Source organism: Sitophilus oryzae, unplaced genomic scaffold, assembly GCF_002938485.1.
Source record: "Sitophilus oryzae breed Bouriz unplaced genomic scaffold, Soryzae_2.0 scaffold_177_pilon_pilon, whole genome shotgun sequence".
Taxonomy (NCBI): Eukaryota; Metazoa; Arthropoda; class Insecta; order Coleoptera; family Curculionidae; genus Sitophilus; species Sitophilus oryzae.
In genome coordinates this window covers 7,958,424-7,976,474 of record NW_022146479.1, presented here as the reverse complement: position 1 = coordinate 7,976,474, position 18,051 = coordinate 7,958,424, and the positions used below count along the sequence as shown (strand labels likewise).

Here is an 18,051-nt window from a genome sequence, read left to right as displayed (position 1 = left end):
TTTGAACGTAACATATGAATCGAAAAATCCCTTTAAACATGTGTGCTGTTAAGAGGTTTTATATATAACTAATATGTTGTTAAGAGATGTTGCAATAATAAATTAGTATATTTTCTGTCCTAAAAATAACAATAATAATTGTTTCTATTAGAAATACCAAATAATTTCGATTTTTATTAGCATTAAAAAATATTACATAATATTTATTGTTTCGTTTGATGTTACTAACAGAGCACCATTATTATTACTATAAATGCAATTAATTATTTATTAGTTATTTCATCTCAATAATTATATAATTATTTTAAAATAACATTGCATAATTTTCTAATAATCAATTAACACATACGTTAAATATACTAATTAATTTATGTTAGTATTTTTTTATGGAGGTTATTTTAACATTTCAATACTAGGGGCAGATGGGGAGAAAAAAATATAATGATTTGGTATAATAGATGTTTTTAGTTTGGTAAAAACTACTTTTCGCCATCTGTTAAATTTTAGATTAAAAATTCAACTGCTTATTTATTCTCTTCGATATTTAGCATATTTGGCTTCGGATTTCTACCGTTTTAAGCTTGCTGTTCTTTTTGTCATAAATCAAATGCTTTAATGGTGGCTGTTAAAAACGAACAAAATATTGGCTTCGTCGGTTGTGACTTTTAATTTTGGATTAATGTATCCACCTAAAAATTAATTGTACCAATACTGAACAGTCAATTTTATTATCTTTCTCTTGATGGATGATTTTTAAATGTGTTTGTATTGTTTCTAGTACCAAAAACATAAGAATTAGAAACTGTTATGAAATTTTTTGTTTGTATTTCGGGTGTTTTTCAAAAGTGGCTCACCCCTGTAACTTTTTTATTCTATAAATATTTATCTTATTCTATTATTTCTATTTTTTAATCTTTAATTTTTATTCAGATAAATATTACATATTAGGTATATTAAATAAATAAATTTTTCTAATATTTTTACTGTATTTGGTATAAAATCACATTCTAATCATATTGGTAGAAAAAATTCAACTCCCCAATTTCATGTTATTTTTTATTTTCTTTAAAACGGTTTGGAAATTTGGATCGCATAAAGTGGATTAACCATTTGAAAATAAGCACACTTTTTTATGAAGAATGCATTTTTCTCAAAATGTCAAGAACAAAAAAGTTTTTCCTCTTGTAAAGACAATCCGGGGACATACTGTAGATTTTTCCTGCGAAAAGTAGGAGTAATATTAAAATATAGTGTTTAAATTTAGAGTGCCATGCATTGTTTCTGTATGTGTATAAATTATCTAAGCAAACTCATAATGATAACTAGTCATCCAAAATTTCAATTTCTAAACTTTCATAAAGATAATTTAACGTTCGTGTTGTCTGCGATGTTTTCATTTAATTTGTGAACCTGTCTTACAGAGAATTATGTCTATTATTCTTCCTTAAAACGACACATTACTGAGTTCCTGTACGGATAAAATGTCCAGCTGCATTTCAGAAGTTCAGACTTGTTAGTACAGTTGTAGTTATTTGTGGCTTGCACAACTTTGATTTTTACTGTCGCTTTGAAATACTATCTCCCAAGTTGCTTTAGGATAGGGCTTTCGGGAAACAAGATTGTCAGGAGCCCTCCCTAGTAGCTTTATTAGATTTTTTTCCTAATATGTGATAGGACGATTCCCATTTCCTATTTTAACATTTCTTGACAATTACGATAACCATTGACATCTCTCTAATAGTAATTAATTTTGTACAATTTCTTTAAAAATTAATCAAATTAATTTTATGTGTTATTACAGTTGGGGGTTGGAACCTTTTCAAAACACTCATTCACCGCAATACACCAAAACACTTTACATTTAAAACTGAACGCACGTTTCACTAACCATGTTAGCATCATGAGCAGATGATTAAAATTAAATCTACGTAATACTGATCTTCTAAATTTCCTAAATACCCGACCTTTCCAGTGGAGGTGTTTTATCATTATAATGATTAATAGATCTAATAGTTATTGTAATTTATTATTAGTGCTATACACAAGTTTATAATTGACATTCTTAAAAATTCATTTTAGATCGCGGGATAACTCTCTATCAAATAGTACAGAAATATAGTTTGACGTATCTTTCTCCACTTGAAAAGTCAAATTTGCAGAAATCGCAAACTTACACTTATGTTTTCTAAATATTTTATCAACTGATGAAGGAGAATATCCATTAAACTCAGCTACATTCCTAGTGTAATTTCTTTCTATATCATATCTCTCGTTGGTAAGTGGAAAACTAAGTAGTCTATGAACTAAGAAATTTAAAGTAGCTAGTCTTATATGTTCAACACTATGATAATCATTAGGAATATATCTGTGTGTAGCAATCTTTTTTCTATAGATATCAAATTCCAGGCAATTATTAGTATTTCTAATAACTAATAAATCTAAAAATGGTAAACTATCGTTTCTCTCAATTTATAGGAAATTAAAATAGACAAATTTAATGGAAGGAAAATTATTATTTAATTTAGAAATAATGTTGAGTTTTCGATCATCAGTTGATGATGCTAACATGATTACTGAAACGCGTATGCAGTGCTACAGATTATTTATTTAACACTTTGGCTAGTTAATGACATTAAAAAAAAAATTAAACGTTCATTACGACTTGGATTAAGACAAATTAATAAAATTGCGGTTATGTCACAAAGAAAACCGAAATCGGCAAAATAACAGAAAATGTTTAATTGGCATTGATAACAAAAAAAAAGCCAGTGGTGCATATGTTTTTTTTTATAAAATTATTCCAGTGGTACCCCATATACACGTCCTTGGTGAATCTGTTGACATCTTTAAGCATAAAAATATCCACCTTAAAAATTTCAATTGAATTGTTAAAAGCACTTAGAAGAAAAATTATAAGTCGAAAAAAATGAAGATTTTGACCACCTGTAGCTACAAAACAATTCAGTATCGGATCTATGTTTACATAAAAAATAATTTTTCATATTTTTAGGAATCGTGAGGAATCGTCCCACGGGAGATGGCACATGTTTTTTGAAATACCCTGTATAATCATTTTCATGCAATCACCATTTAAAGTAAAAAACAACTAATGTCTGGACATTTCTACAGTCAAAATGGTAGTGCCTTAATACCTATCGACGTTTTATAATTTTATAAGTGGAACTATTAGAATAAAAAAAAACTGATCGTATATTATAAAAACAAGATTACACTTACCGCCATGTTTTCAGCATCAGAGCACCGTACGTGAGAGCAAAGCCAATCTCTCGAAGCCAAATACGTGCGGTACAAAAATATATGGTTGGATTGAAATAAGTAACGATCATCTGAAAAAAATGACAGATACACAGTTAGAGAGAATTCCGTCTAACGCCGCCTTTATTTCACAAATCGTAAAATGAAGCGATAAAAGTAACGTCAGATCCGTTTATGAGACACTTTAATGCGTTTATTTATAGATTTTTGGTGTAGAAGGACATTTTAGAGGCTTTCTTTTTGTCGAATGCCAAAACTAAACTCAGAGTAATGGGCCGTAGTGAATATTCTTTTTGTGTCGTTATTGGGGCCTTTGATTTATCTCGGACAGTATTGAATTTGCCTTTGTATTGAACACGCTAAACGTTGTATCGCCATTAATAACATTGTTAATTTTGATTTCAAATCGGCAATAACCTATTGTTTTCACTATTATTGATCATTTTAAGTGTTATTGTAGTCTCCATTATTGACTATTACAGAATCCATTCGTTGAAAGTGCTTCGATAATAAATATATCATTTATTGGGTATGCCATTTTTCACAAATCAAGTTAGTTGTCACTAGTTAAAAGCTTCTAGTAGCAATTTATACTTTTTTTTAAATTAAATATTCATTTTTAACAATTTTTTATCTCAATATTTAATAAACGATATATTGTAGATATTAGCCTGACAGAGGTTGTCATATCATCAAGGATTGTCATTTGAAATTCCAGTGAAACAGTTTTTTATACAATCCACCTTAATGCAAAACAACTTATGCTAAAATATAAAAAAACAAAAGATTATTCATCTTAATTTTAAAATACATGTTGAAAAATAAAGTATTAAAAGACATTTTCAAATACAAACATTTATTTGTTCTATTTAGTGTTTGTAAATTAGAATTCTGTTGGGTATTGTAAAATACGGAGAAGCAAAAATGCGGAAATATATTAAGATTTGTGGCATAATAAATTTAAAACCGCTAGTTTAAGTTACTAGACATTATTTAAGGATTTAGAATATCTTTTCTTGATTTAAAACGAAGATTCTTATTAGCATAGAAATTGAAACGAAAAAAAAAACGGCCCTTTTTTAAAGATACTCAGAAACAGAGATATTTAAAATATTTAACGTAAAGAGGAACGTATAGACGTAATTCTAGACACATCAAATTTCATTTAAGTCGGACGATTTTTTGGTTTGACTCATCGATGATGGGGTTTCGTAGTGCATGAAATGTCGTCAAAATATCATAAAAAGATAGGTCTCTTTACATTCCAAATTTCAGCCCCCTAGCTCACATAGGGGCCCAGTTACAACGTCCGTCGTAACGTTCCATCGTTACTACTTTTTCTCTCGCGTTTCGTGTGTCACTGTCTTCAATTTTTACTCCCATCCCGCGTAAAGAAGTCTCACTTCAAGAATGTTGATAAATAGACGATATTTAAGAGTTTCTTTTATCTGTCTCAGTAAAATATAAACATAGGAATATAATTATGAATTTTGCATGTCTTTTAAAAAAAAATATTTAATTTTTCTAAAAAATATATTTTTTGAGTCATTGCTTTTGGCGTAATGGTATTAGTCAAGAAGGAAATTATTTATAATACAAGCGCTGATTACGTATTAAAATTATCAACGTACTTGCGTATCGCCGAGCAACACAACTATATATATATTTTCACGAATTCCCGGCAGTTCACACTGGAGCGTTTTCATAATTAGAAAACAAGAACACTCGATATGAGCGATCTCATACATCTTTCATCCTTAATTGAATTACGCCCATTTCACATACGTTAAATGTTTGAACAAATTACCGAATTAAATTAAATGCAAATAGGAGCGAAAGAGATTTTGAAAACAATATAATCTAGAGTCGAATAAATCCCAATGCACACTTAGATTAATCATAAAAAACAACTCGGTCGTGGCAATATAATTATTTGCAATTTATTTTTAATTTGGCGTTAAATACTGGATGGTTTGAAATTCTTTTTTGATAGATCACCCAACAATTTAGCTTTCAAGTTAGACACTAATAATTCTTCTTTTTTGCACACTTGTTGCTCGCTGTTACATTAAATATTGTTTTCAGTTCCTGATATTTCTGATTCTTTAATCATTATTATTTGGAATCATATAAATATGAAAGCACACTTTAACTTAAATATAAAAAAACTGGTTCAGTTAACGTTGGGGAGAGCGTTTGCATTATGACAGAATTAAACCAATTTCAAACTATTAAATAATTATTAAACTGACATACATGATACCGTCAATGCCTATTAACTGTTTTTTACCGATAAATCCAGTAACCATCAATTTGAAGTTGGTTAAAGAATGCCTAGAGAAGCTGAAAACATTAGGCAAAGAAAATAAAGTCCTACTGCTCTGGGTGCCCGCCAACGAAGGGATAGAAGGCAATGAAAAAGCAAACGATCTAGCTAGAAAAGGAGCGAACACTCCACTAACTGGACCAGAACCGTTCTGCTTCTCAAGTGGAAACCGACTTAAAGCGGAACTCAAGAACCTGGAAGACTCCATCCGTAACCTGGAATGGGAATCCTCCAACGGTCAAGACACTCAAAGAAATTTCTCAGAACTTACGACCGAGAAAAATCAAGATTTTTCTTGATTTAAGTAAGAAGAATCTTTGTTTTGTCACGAGGTTTTTACCTGGATACTGTCTCCTCAACCAGTAGATTGAACCTAAGAAACAACGGCGAATGCAGATTCTGTGGGGAAAATGGGGAAACACCACATGACTGAGTGTGCCGAGACGACAATCATTCGTGCCATGAAGTTTGGTACTACTGATATTGGAAATAGAGAACTAACCTCTGTAAAACCGTCTCAAATACTGGCTTTTGTCAAAGCCCCGAGACTGTATGATGAGTTATAACTGGTTATAACTCAAGAAAAGGGGACACAATAGGTCCGTAAGTTCGCGGTGATTAACCTTCCTCCCAGACATTCTACATTCTACAACGAAAATATAGAAAAAAGATTATTCTTTAAAATTATGTATGTGTAATTGTAACTCCTAAAAAAGCGGTGCTGTTTAAATTTTAGTTAAAGATATGTATTTTATTCTGTATATATTAATTTAATAGAAAATGAAAATTTGCTACTCTGCTGTGTTATCAGTACTCGTCAGTGTAATTTCTAAAAAAATAATAGTTGTATTGTATTAAGATACTAAATAATTATAAAGTATTAATAAATCAATAAATCATTATTAATAAGCTCAGAATTAATATACTATTATTAACAAAATACTAATTCTGAGCTGTTTTCCAAAAGACCTTTTACCAAACTTGAAATTAAATCATTTTACGAACTGTCTATTTATCAAAATGAGAATCGTAACTTCACAAGTATTTGCAAATATATTTGATGCATTGAGAAATTTGAATCGATAATTGTTCTCGATTTGCTCTCCGATGTTTAATCGATCCAACTTTGGAGGTATATTGTAACTGAAAGGGTTAGAACTCATTTGCATGAATATTTTGAGATTCCATGCTATCTAACACCAGGAGACTAATTCGTGAATCTATATAAATTATATTCTTGGCGAAATTACTTCCTTCTAGATAAATCATTACTGATTGGAGAAAGTTTGGAACATGGAAATATTTATTTGAAACTCTATTTCCAGACTTAGTATTACGGGATGGTAGTTTCTTTTTAATGTGTGATATTTACTTTATTTTATATAGTTTTCTATAATTTTGGAGACATATAATTAAAAGATTATTTTTTGTAACCGATTAGACTTGTTTTTGACGACTGGAATTTATATTAGTTTTTTATGTTGCACTTATTTTATTTTAGAATTAATTAATGTTTTTAGGTCTCTAAAACTAAGGTGAATACTTTTTTAATATATTTCTCTCAATAATACGGTTAATCTAATTAATTTTAAGCCATTTGCGATATTTTTTTTTATATATTTTGATATAATTAGGTTGTTAAGTAGCGATAACCCACGGCATTGTTTGGGTGGATGATTGAATATGAATTAAATATAGATATAAAAAATACTTTATCTCTAACTGAGTAATTAAAGCGTCTGCCTTTTGTATTCCAGTGTTGTTTATTAAATTGAAAGCATTTCTTCTTATTTATTTAACGAATCTAATAAATGAACTGTATACTTTTCTACAGTTAATTAAACTTTTCCATTAGCACGTGTTTTTTAACATCTTCATTTATAAAGATCAGAGACATTTAATTTTAATTTAAACGTTAACAACAAAAATAAAAATTTTTGAAGGTATTATATATTTACCTAATTATAAAAAAAAGTTTTCTAAAATATAAATATGTTTAAACAATCTTAAGGTGTTTTTATGATGTACAAAGTAATAATTCTTGTTTTAAGAAGAGTTTCTTTAATGCAGTTAATATTCCGTTGAGGGAATTCGAGAATGTTTATATCTCCAAACCGACAAAAATGGAGATTGGCTTTTTCATAGCCAGGTTCGGATTTAAGCATTGAATATTTTAGACAGATAGCATGGGGCTGCCAACTGTAAAAGATAGAGAGTGCCAGGAGACTTTTTATGGCTTATTATTTCAGTTTGTTAGAAAATTTATGAAACCACAACACTTGATTCGACTTTTTATGTATTTGTCCATGTGGAATGTAAATTAGAAGGAATATTCGAGAGCCAAGAACTACATTAAATAGCTACTTAAGAGATTTTTTATTATTAACATCTCTCACACTTTTTTTGTAAAACAATGCTTTTGACACGAATTGTCTATCTCTGTTCAAACAAATGCAAACAATATATATTGCGTGTAAAATATAACCTAGTGGCAAGCAGGTGAAAACATATTTAATTTTACAAAAGCCAGTGAAACAAGGGTTGCGACTGATTAATGCCTTTACCTTATTGTAACAGTTAATACTCACGGTGCCGTACATAAAAAATGCCCCCAAAGCTATGACACCCAGCAGCAGTGGACTAGCAGCTTTCACAACCTGAAAAAAAAAATATTTTATTATTAAATTGAATTCTTTCTATATTTATATAGAAAAATACATATATATATATATATATATATATATATATATATATATATATATATATATATATATATATATATATATATATATAAACTGATGGATTAATAGCTTGTTTCTAAAATTTTTTTTAATTAATAATTTTATATTTAATTTTTTAGATTTCTCTTAACCAGTGCTTTTGTATTAATGCATTATTGCAAGTTTATTATATTAAAATTATATTATATTTTCCAAATGCATAATAATATCCCTTTGGGTCCCTGTATGATTTGTCAAAGTCAAGGGTGTTACTGACTATGCAATTACATAAACCAATAATACAAATTTGCTTCAATGGGTACTTAAATTATTAAAAGCCCTAATGACGGGCGTTAAAGTAATGCAGCCGATGAATGCAAGGCAACATAAAACGTTTTGAATCTAAAATGTCTGATGGAAATTAGCCTTGTTAAATATTTATATTAAGAAGGTAAAGCACATAAGAGACTATGTTAATTGTGTTATACAGGTGGTTCGTTAGTAACGAAAACGAGCTATTATACATTATAGAATTGTGAGCTAAAACAAAGTTTGATTTAGGGCTGCAATTGATCAAACTATATACAAAACTAATTAATACTCTACTTAAGCAGATGCGTTACATTTTATTATGTCGTCAGAAGCATAATGATTTAATTTTATAAGAATCTCAATTTAAACATAACCTATTTGTATATGAAAGTCACATTATAAGTTATTAAGATAAATTTTGAATTTAATAAATCTGGTAATTAGACAAAAAACACTAAAAGTTATTATGTATGTATTAAAACAAGAAATGAAGAGATAAAATTAATAAAATATATCATATATGTTAATTAGCAAAATCACTGATACGGGCTTTATGTATGGTACTGTGTTAACGACTGTTTTCTTACATCTCTGATTGACATATTGCGATAAAACGTGCTAAGGCACTTAGTAGTGATAGGAAATCTTAATACTGCAAGTAGTTGTTTAGACTTCGGAAGATATCGCCAAGAAAGCAATAAGATAATGATACTTTAACGTCTCGCGTCTCGAGTGAGCGTAGGTTTGAAAATCACGTCTATTTAACTAACTTGAATTAACTTTACATGTTCAATATAAGGCAGGGGAAGTTTGTAAAATTTGAAAGGTAAGATTTAAGGGGGAGTTGCATAATTGTCATTAATTTATAATGTGAAACTCTGGGACAGTTTTGCTGTATTAAGGTTCATCCTACTTAAATATATAAAAAAACTTTTATGTCTGCTTTGCTTAACTTTTAAAACGATAATTAGCAAACTACTGAGAATAAAAATATAGTTATCTTCATGACATATTTTTAGATTTTATATTCATATGTAAATCAAAATATAAACATTCGACACTTTGTAGGCCTACAACAAACTTCTTTTAGTAATAACGTAAGTGTTACGTGAAAATTTGCAAGGAAACATTAAGAAACAAGAGAGGTACGAGTAATAAAGAAAAAAACTTGCACAGATGTCCAATAAATATGTGAAAGTTGGAAGAAAATTGGCTGTTACCTAGAGCTCGAAGTTCAAATTATGGTTTTATACAACCCAGCTCTTAATATCTAGATCCTGCCGTGTACAAACTATTAAAAGAAAACCCGAGTACTACTATTTCTTTAAATTGCTTGATTTATTTTGAGAAGTACTAAGGTGTAATATTTCAAAACCGAGTTGTAAATATAATTCACACAAGTTAACAATAATTCCGTTTATTTCTTCTTCTATTTCCGATCTTCTATAAATTCTTTTTCTCTATAAGAAATTTATCTAATACTTTCAAAGCTATAACATATTAGAAGACATTTACAAAAGAAAAATGCTGTGCGTAAATATAGATGATTAATATTAAAAAAAACTTCGGTAAATAAGTAACTAGTAGATATACTACTTTTTATACAAAGAATGTGATTATAGTTACCTTCATATGTTGCCATTTCCACGTAAAAAAGAGTATTACGGGTAAACAGCAAGCAATTACGCAGGACAATGCCAGAATTGAAGTTCTCATCATCCAGTTTAAGGTTACAACACAAGGACGACCATCTGTACATGACTCGCACCCTTCCGAACATGGCAGACACTTGAACGTGTTGTTATCCGCATAAAGATTTTCCTGTCCCTAAAAACAAAAGAAAAGAAAAATAAGAATAATATCTATATAGAGACTTGCTGTTTCAAAAACACTTAAAATCTAAAAGCAATCTTCATTCATTTTAGAATGCATATTGTGATTTTGGCTCACCCGGCATAAGCAATTTTGTATCTGATATAGTAGTCAAAATTCCCATTTATTTTTTGAATAAATAATCTCTAGAATTTTTTTCGCACTTAATTTACACTCTGTATATTATAGACTTAAAGTTAAGTCTTTAATTTAAAACTGTTAAATGATTAAAGTAGGATATATTTTAGAAAGATTTTTGCTATTATTCAATAGTTTTGCACATTTCTATTTGTTTTTAATTTACTCAAAATTAGCTAATGTAATTTAAATGTGAGTGTTTTAATAATTAATATTAATTATTAGAATAGCATCCAGTGCAATTAATTTTAATTTTGTTAAGTATAATATTATAGAATATTACTGTAATATACGTTATTATAGTATTCATTCCCATTACTGATTAATAATGCTATTGGAATGGAGAGAGGCTTATTTAATTGGGTATATATAAATTAAACTTTTATTATAAAGATAATGTATATTTTTATTATGTTAGGATTTCTTTTTAGTTTAGCAGTGTATAAACATCTTAAAGTTAATTGCTTTAATTTTTCTCTAATATAAAAAAGACTTAAAAAAATTAAAATTCATCAAGGGCTTGCGGTTTCCGGAAAATATATAGATTTTCCAAAAAAAAATCAACTGATGAGAAGATTCTACTAACTTAAAAGTCATATTTTATCTCTCTAACGTGTAAATATTATCATAACAAATAATGCTGAAAAAATGTGGTTTTACATAAGAATCGAAGATTTTCATGACAATAAAAATTTTGTTTTGACTTGTTAATCAATTTGGCAATAAAATAATTTGTTTTTGCAATTCAAATACCAAGTGTATGGATCTGACAAATTTACCAACGATTTCTGTAATAAATCAGCCCTAGCAAAAAAAATACAACGGTCGAGTTGGCAGTAGGAATGTAAACTGCGTCAATTGCAACGTTGACGTGATGAAACGCAGATCCGGAACTATGAGCCCTAATGTAAGCAATAAAACAATCAATGCTTGCTTTAAAATGGAACAAATTAAATAAAAAGTGAAACGAATTTACCTACTTTTATTTTTTTCCCCACTGAATAGTGTCTGTTGTATCGATATATTGTCATTTATTAAAATCAAGTGAATGGTGCCCGCAGTGGGAAAATCACCAGGTCCCCGCAGTAGGGACTCTCAAAAGGAAGTGATTATTGTATTTGTAATAGCCATATCATAAATCGCGAAATTGGTATTTATTTATTGCCAAACAAAAAAAATGAGATAAAAATTAACATTTTACATCAAACCATTACACTCAGCTACATTCCCCTAATATAAATTCTGTCTATTTCATATCCTTCGTTGGTTATGTGGAAAACTTTTTAGTCTAACTAAAAAAAATAAACTAGCCATCTTACATATGTTCAACACTATGATAAGACTCATTAAGAATATATCTTTCTATTCCAGGCAATTATTACTTAGCACTTTTATCGACATACGATTTCCAAGTTTTATTTTAAGCATCTGACAATGGTCGTTTATCTTATAGAAGGCTTAAATTCAGCTGTTTTAGCTGCAAATGGAACTTTACTTCCTTGCACATTTTATCTTGTTTGCTGCTGTTAATTGATAACTACCCACCATAATGAATAGTTATTTATTACCCTGAAATTTTATTTATTCAATATAATTTTATACTTTAATGCGCAGCTAAAATAGCTTAAAGAAATACATTTATCTTTGTTTGTTATTGTCATAACTTTTTGATTTATGATGCGCAATTGTCAATTGTTAAAAATTAAATTCTTTTGGTATAAATTTAATATTTATTTTGTCAGCCTATTACAGGAAATTTCCTTTCTATAAACCAAAGAGCATTCTTTTGGTCTGTTTTTTTTTCAACAAGAATGTGTATTGATCTGCCAATCAACACCCATTTTGATAAGCACTCGCTTCCTTTTCATTCAGAACTTTACCGAAATCTGTTTTCGACTGCATCATTAATTATTAGAAAGCTGGGATGAGCCGGAATCAGTTGAGGATTATTAATTTTATTAGATAAGCGACAATTAACTACAGTAGTTTAACCAATGGGCTGAGAGAAACTTTCAATGCAATTCAATACACCAGTTTTAAATTTCGAAAACAGATAATTACAAACATATTAAATTACAGTATTACAAAGCAGCGTTTATCATACGACACAGATAATTTTTGGAAGCAAATAGGACTACACTTTCTATTCACAATACACAGGACTTAAGTTTCCAAAAGAAGAAATTACAAAAACATGTCATTTTAATTCACAATTAAATTGTGCCATGCCTTGGATGTGTTCTGTCGAAATTTTCTCTGAGTTGTTGGATACACTTTAGTCACCTAGTGGTGTTATTATGAAAATCCAGAAAGATATTTGTTCAAAGTGTTTTCGAAAATAGCTTACTATTTGATATTCCTGTAATATGATTTTTTTCTTTAAATAATTGATGCTAAAAACAAAAAGGAATTATAGTGCTCTGTACTTAAAGAAACCACTTCCTAAATCTATTAATCTATTAAAGATTAATAACAAAACTATTTACATCATATGTACAGGGTGGCCCATTTTCGTGTGGTTTATGGGGGTTTTCGTTGCAATGAAAATAAACTTGTACAGCTTTTAGACAACACGCTGTCAATCAGAGTTATTAATGTTTTTAAATATCCCACTAAAAATGAAAAATCTAGTTATTTCACTGAATTCTAAGTAAAAAACGCTATGGGACTCAGTTTTTACCTTCTCGATAAGTTATAAGATAACCGAGATACGAAGGGTGTTGGATTGGGTTATAAACTGAAAAATGCAACATTTTTAATTTCGCCCTGTGCTTTAGGAACTGAGAGGGTTAAGACAAATCCAGATTTGTTCTACCTAATCCAGATGTGTAGCATGTTAAAAAAAAGTAGTATACTGATGTGAAATCCGCATCTTTGTAGCTCTACCCATACACAAGAAGCCCTGCAAAACATACAAAAATGTGACACACTGTAAAACGCTTCAATATATTTATCGATAGCATAATTAAATTGCACACTGCTTCTGAGCGGAGGTAATTTAAACATCTGCATGCATACACGCAAATTTGAGGGCAAGGGCACGCATAGGAAAGCCATAAAAATAGACATTTCTGGGTTAAGGGCAAAAGTTAAAATTAAGCTTTATTCCAATAGGCATCTCTATTCTGTTTACAATCCCAATAAACTACATAATATCTGTCAATATCATCTATAAATATTCATACAACGCTTAGAGACCTTATGTAAAGAGCAATTAGCTCAGTGGTGCAATATGGAGTACCCTAACATTACCTGATCAAATATATTTTAGATTGTAGAATATTAGATTCGACACAAGTGACAACAAGCACAAAGAAAATATACTATAGCCTTTTATTTTTGTTACTTTTTTAATTGTACAGGGTGAGTCTTAAGTAAGTGCAAATATTTTTAGGGGTGGTATATTTCGACCCCAGGAACACGACAATTATGATCTTTTTCGCAAAATAATATGCTGAAAGTTTTGTATTTTCTTTTAGATTTTCCTGTATATCTTAGAAAACTTTTCGGTAACTCAATTTTTTTTAAATAAATCTATTTTATTGTAAACTTTCAAACATGAATAACTTAATTACTTTGGACTAATTTGAAAAGCAGGAAAGATAATATATAACTCTTTTATCGAGATCTACCAGCCCTGAAAATATTTGCACTTATTGAAGACTCACACTGTATATTAATATATAATTTAAAAATATGGTTAAAACTTCCATTATTTTCTTATTCTATACACTTTAAAAATATTTGAATGAAATTTTTTTATATGTCTAAGACATATTTTTTAATAATATTTTATAATTAAGTTACTATTAAATGGAACGAGAACATTTTTCATGTCAATCGCGACCTTCTAAAATGCTTTTCGACATTTTATTATTTGGAGAACCAGTGAATTCGATATGTCTTTTCGGCTCAGCTAGTAAATATTGATCTCAGATTTATTCGGATTTTGTGATATGTTTATTTTGACGTTTTGAAGATATATACCGCATAAAATAAATTTAACCAAAAAACCTCATAACTGTAAATGACAGTATTACGCAAGATTTTTTCTTCGACTCACTTTTGCTGATAGAATTCCACAAAGTGATCATTTATTTAGTTTGTCAATTTTGCAGTGGGTATATGAAAACCAGTTAAAATGTTTATGACATATAAATCGTAAAGTTTTTTTTATTATACTATGAGTTATTTGTCGAGTTAGAACTGTATCGGATGGATATTTGGTTTTAAACTTGAAAAGAAAGAAAATATATACAAAAAACTTGTATGTTCAAACACGTAGTTTTTGAATCAATTTGGCAGACTATTTCGTATTTTTCAATATTGGCGGCCATCACACTGAATGATTATTTTTCTTTTTCAAGCAAGCATTTTCAGCAAGAGTTTAATTTTACTTTTTCTAATTTAAAATTGATTAAAACACTCTTCGCAGTTGATTTTTTTTATATTTTTGTATTTATAAAACTAATTGCAATAATAAATTGCATCGATTGGTTAGTTAATAGAAGTATTTTTTTTTGGAAATTCTCGGAACGTAGCAAACAAATGACGATTTATCTGCAACATGTATTAAACCTTTTTGATCTGATTTCACGGTGACTGTAAAGCTGTCAAAGGCCCCTAGTGGTTTTGTAAACAACAAAGCTACAATCTGTTATAAAGCATTTTTGCTCCAACTCAAAAATGTCAGAAGATCCAAGTATAATTAGAATTTATTTCATTTTCTCTTATACAACATTATAAATTTATGTTCCTTTTAAAAAAAATGGTCTATTAATATTTCAATACTTCCCTAAAGTTTTTAGACAATTGTTAATATTAATTTTGTCCCATCATTTAAGTTTGCAGAATTTGTTTCTAATTAATACCATGCGATCGAAAAAAAAAACAGCGTTAAAAACCCAGTGAATGGCAATCAATGATCACTCAAAATGAGTTATTTGGGTCAAAAATGACCTAAATACAAAATATTTTCATGGTGTCTGTCTGTCTGTCCGTCTGTCCGTCTGTAACACGATAACTCAAAAACCGCTAAACCGATTTTAACCAAATTTGGCACAGAAATACTGTGGCACCACAAAATCAGGCCATTAATTTTTGGTGAGGTGGGTGGTTGGTAAGGGGGTATGGGAGGGGGTTAAAAATTTAAAAAAATCGTGACTCCAAAATTACAGTAGCTAGCGAAACGCGGTTTTCAATTTAAGATTAGGAATAATATTTGCAACAAAATTTGTAATAACATCAAAATCAGTCAAAGTCGCAGTTTTTGAGATAAAAAAAATTGGAAAAGTTTCTATACTTTGAAACTAAAAGAACTGCCTACCAACTTTTTATTTACATATTTTAGTATGGTCGGCTATACGTGCCTCCCGGCGCCAATTTTTTTTCGATCATACAGTACTTCACGTCTACTATTGAATATCTAAAAAGGGTGAATATTGAGTTACTTCTTTAATTGTTGAAATCAGAAATGGTAGTAAATGGCTCAAAATATTTTAATATCAACTCTTGAAAACAACTTCCAACATATAAAACCTTTTGTAATCTAGATTCAAACATTGAATAATTAATTGCCTGAGAAGGGCATTAGAGTTTGCAAAGCCGGGCATCAAAATTCAACAAAGCGCAATTGAAATTTACAATTGTAAAAACTTGTAGGTCGAATGATTTTTTAATTGAAACGTAGATTTTCCGAATGGGAAAAATAACTTTGTTTTTGGAAAAGCAACTTCGATCCTATCGCGGGTAGGAAATTTGCCATTGGGCCAATTTCGCTTAAATGTGAAAATGAGCTAGTAAAACTTTTTTAAATTTGATTTATCATTTCTGTTATCTACAAGCGAGTCTATAAGGAGGCAATACATTGAGTTTGTTTTTTAATACAAGGTTACCAAGTTTTCTAATATTTCTAATTTTATTCCTTTTTATAGCTATTATTATTCTCAGTAGGTTTTCAATTTACCGGTTATCTATTACCGGTTTCAAAACATGGAATTAACGGTGAACCGATATTTACCGGTATTTTCATATCAGAATTAGCAAAAAAAATATATCAAAGCTACCTTTATAAAAATAAAAAAAAATATATTTTTAAACATTTCCTCGAACAGCTTTTTCTTAGTCAACGATAGTTTTTGTCAATGTTGAAGGAACCAGAGTATTAACTGAACTTTGTCGTTTTTAGAGAATGAGTTAGAATTAACGAATTCATTAATATCAATAGCGTTTGTGTTCGAATATTTTATCTTGAACTTTGAGATGGCGCTGAACTAGTTATAGTTTTTTCAAAGTCAATTGGGAATAGGATGGAATTCTTAATTTCGCCACTGAGTCTTTGTGAGAGCCATTGTCGGGTTCGTCTGGACAAACGAATTAAGTTCCAGTATTTCCAATTGTCTTCGGAAATACTGTATACTATTGTATTCGTTATAGTGGAACGAAAACATCGAAATAAAAATGAAACTTCTACATCCTGTATCTTCGAAACTAAGCATTTAAGGACATAATTTATACGACCTTTTTTACTTATTTTCTTCGGCAGAATATGCTACCGAAGTTTCCGGAATACAGTTCGGACCACCCTGTATATGTTACGGTTAAAATCCGATGTCCGGCTAATGTCGACATTAACATGTTAATGTTTGGGTTAGGTTATGTTTTTGGTTGTTTTGTTGTGTGTTATTCTCAAGATTAACCGGGTAATGTCAACATTAACATGACATCGGACCTTAACCGTAACATATACATATATTACCGGTATTTCAAAACGATTTACTGGTAATATTTTATCGCGTTTTTAATGTAAGATATATCTGATAATAAAATTCTTAAACAAACAAAATTGTTTTATTTTCTGTGCTCTCAGTCACGCATGAAATAAGGGAGGCGCTTTAATATACGTTACGTGCTTTTAAAGGCGGATTATAAACAATTTTAAGAAACCTGTTTTAAAAATATTGTCTCTTATGGCAAACAATCTTGGGACAACAAAAGCATTTTATCCTGTAATAAACCTCACTTTTCAAACTGAAACTAAAATTCTAAAGCTTCGTAAGAGAATGCGAGTATGTTCTTGTAAGAACCGAATAATGACTAAATCCTCTTATATTTTTACAGCTTTAGAAAAATGTTGAAATTATTAAAGTATGTTTGGCCCTAAATAAAAAACGTTTCTTTAAATCTTTGTCTATTAGCATGTCATAATAACAAATTACTATTAGCTTTGTACTTTTATTAAAAATTATTCAAATAAGATTATATTAACCTCTTAAATGACTAAATGATTCACCTAATATCGTGTCTCTACAGAGTGACCCAAATTGTTTTCGGAAAATTTCGACAACGTATTCTACCGATTAAAATAGGTAAGATAAGAAAAGAAAAAGAAGAAAGAAAGATGAAAGA

At 29.3% G+C, this 18,051-nt stretch overlaps 1 protein-coding gene across 2 annotated transcripts in view; it reads right to left on the bottom strand.

The window, feature by feature from the left end:
- Positions 1 to 18,051, bottom strand: part of LOC115882458 (probable G-protein coupled receptor CG31760) — a 216,307-nt gene that overhangs the window by 25,722 nt on the left and 172,534 nt on the right. For both annotated transcript variants that reach the window (XM_030900525.1, XM_030900526.1), the window contains exons 5-7: positions 10,261 to 10,461; positions 8,191 to 8,259; positions 3,238 to 3,347 (exon numbers count right to left, since the gene is read on the bottom strand). In XM_030900525.1, the coding sequence (XP_030756385.1) occupies positions 3,238 to 3,347; positions 8,191 to 8,259; positions 10,261 to 10,461 (380 nt within the window). The remainder of the gene's footprint in view (positions 1 to 3,237; positions 3,348 to 8,190; positions 8,260 to 10,260; positions 10,462 to 18,051) is intronic.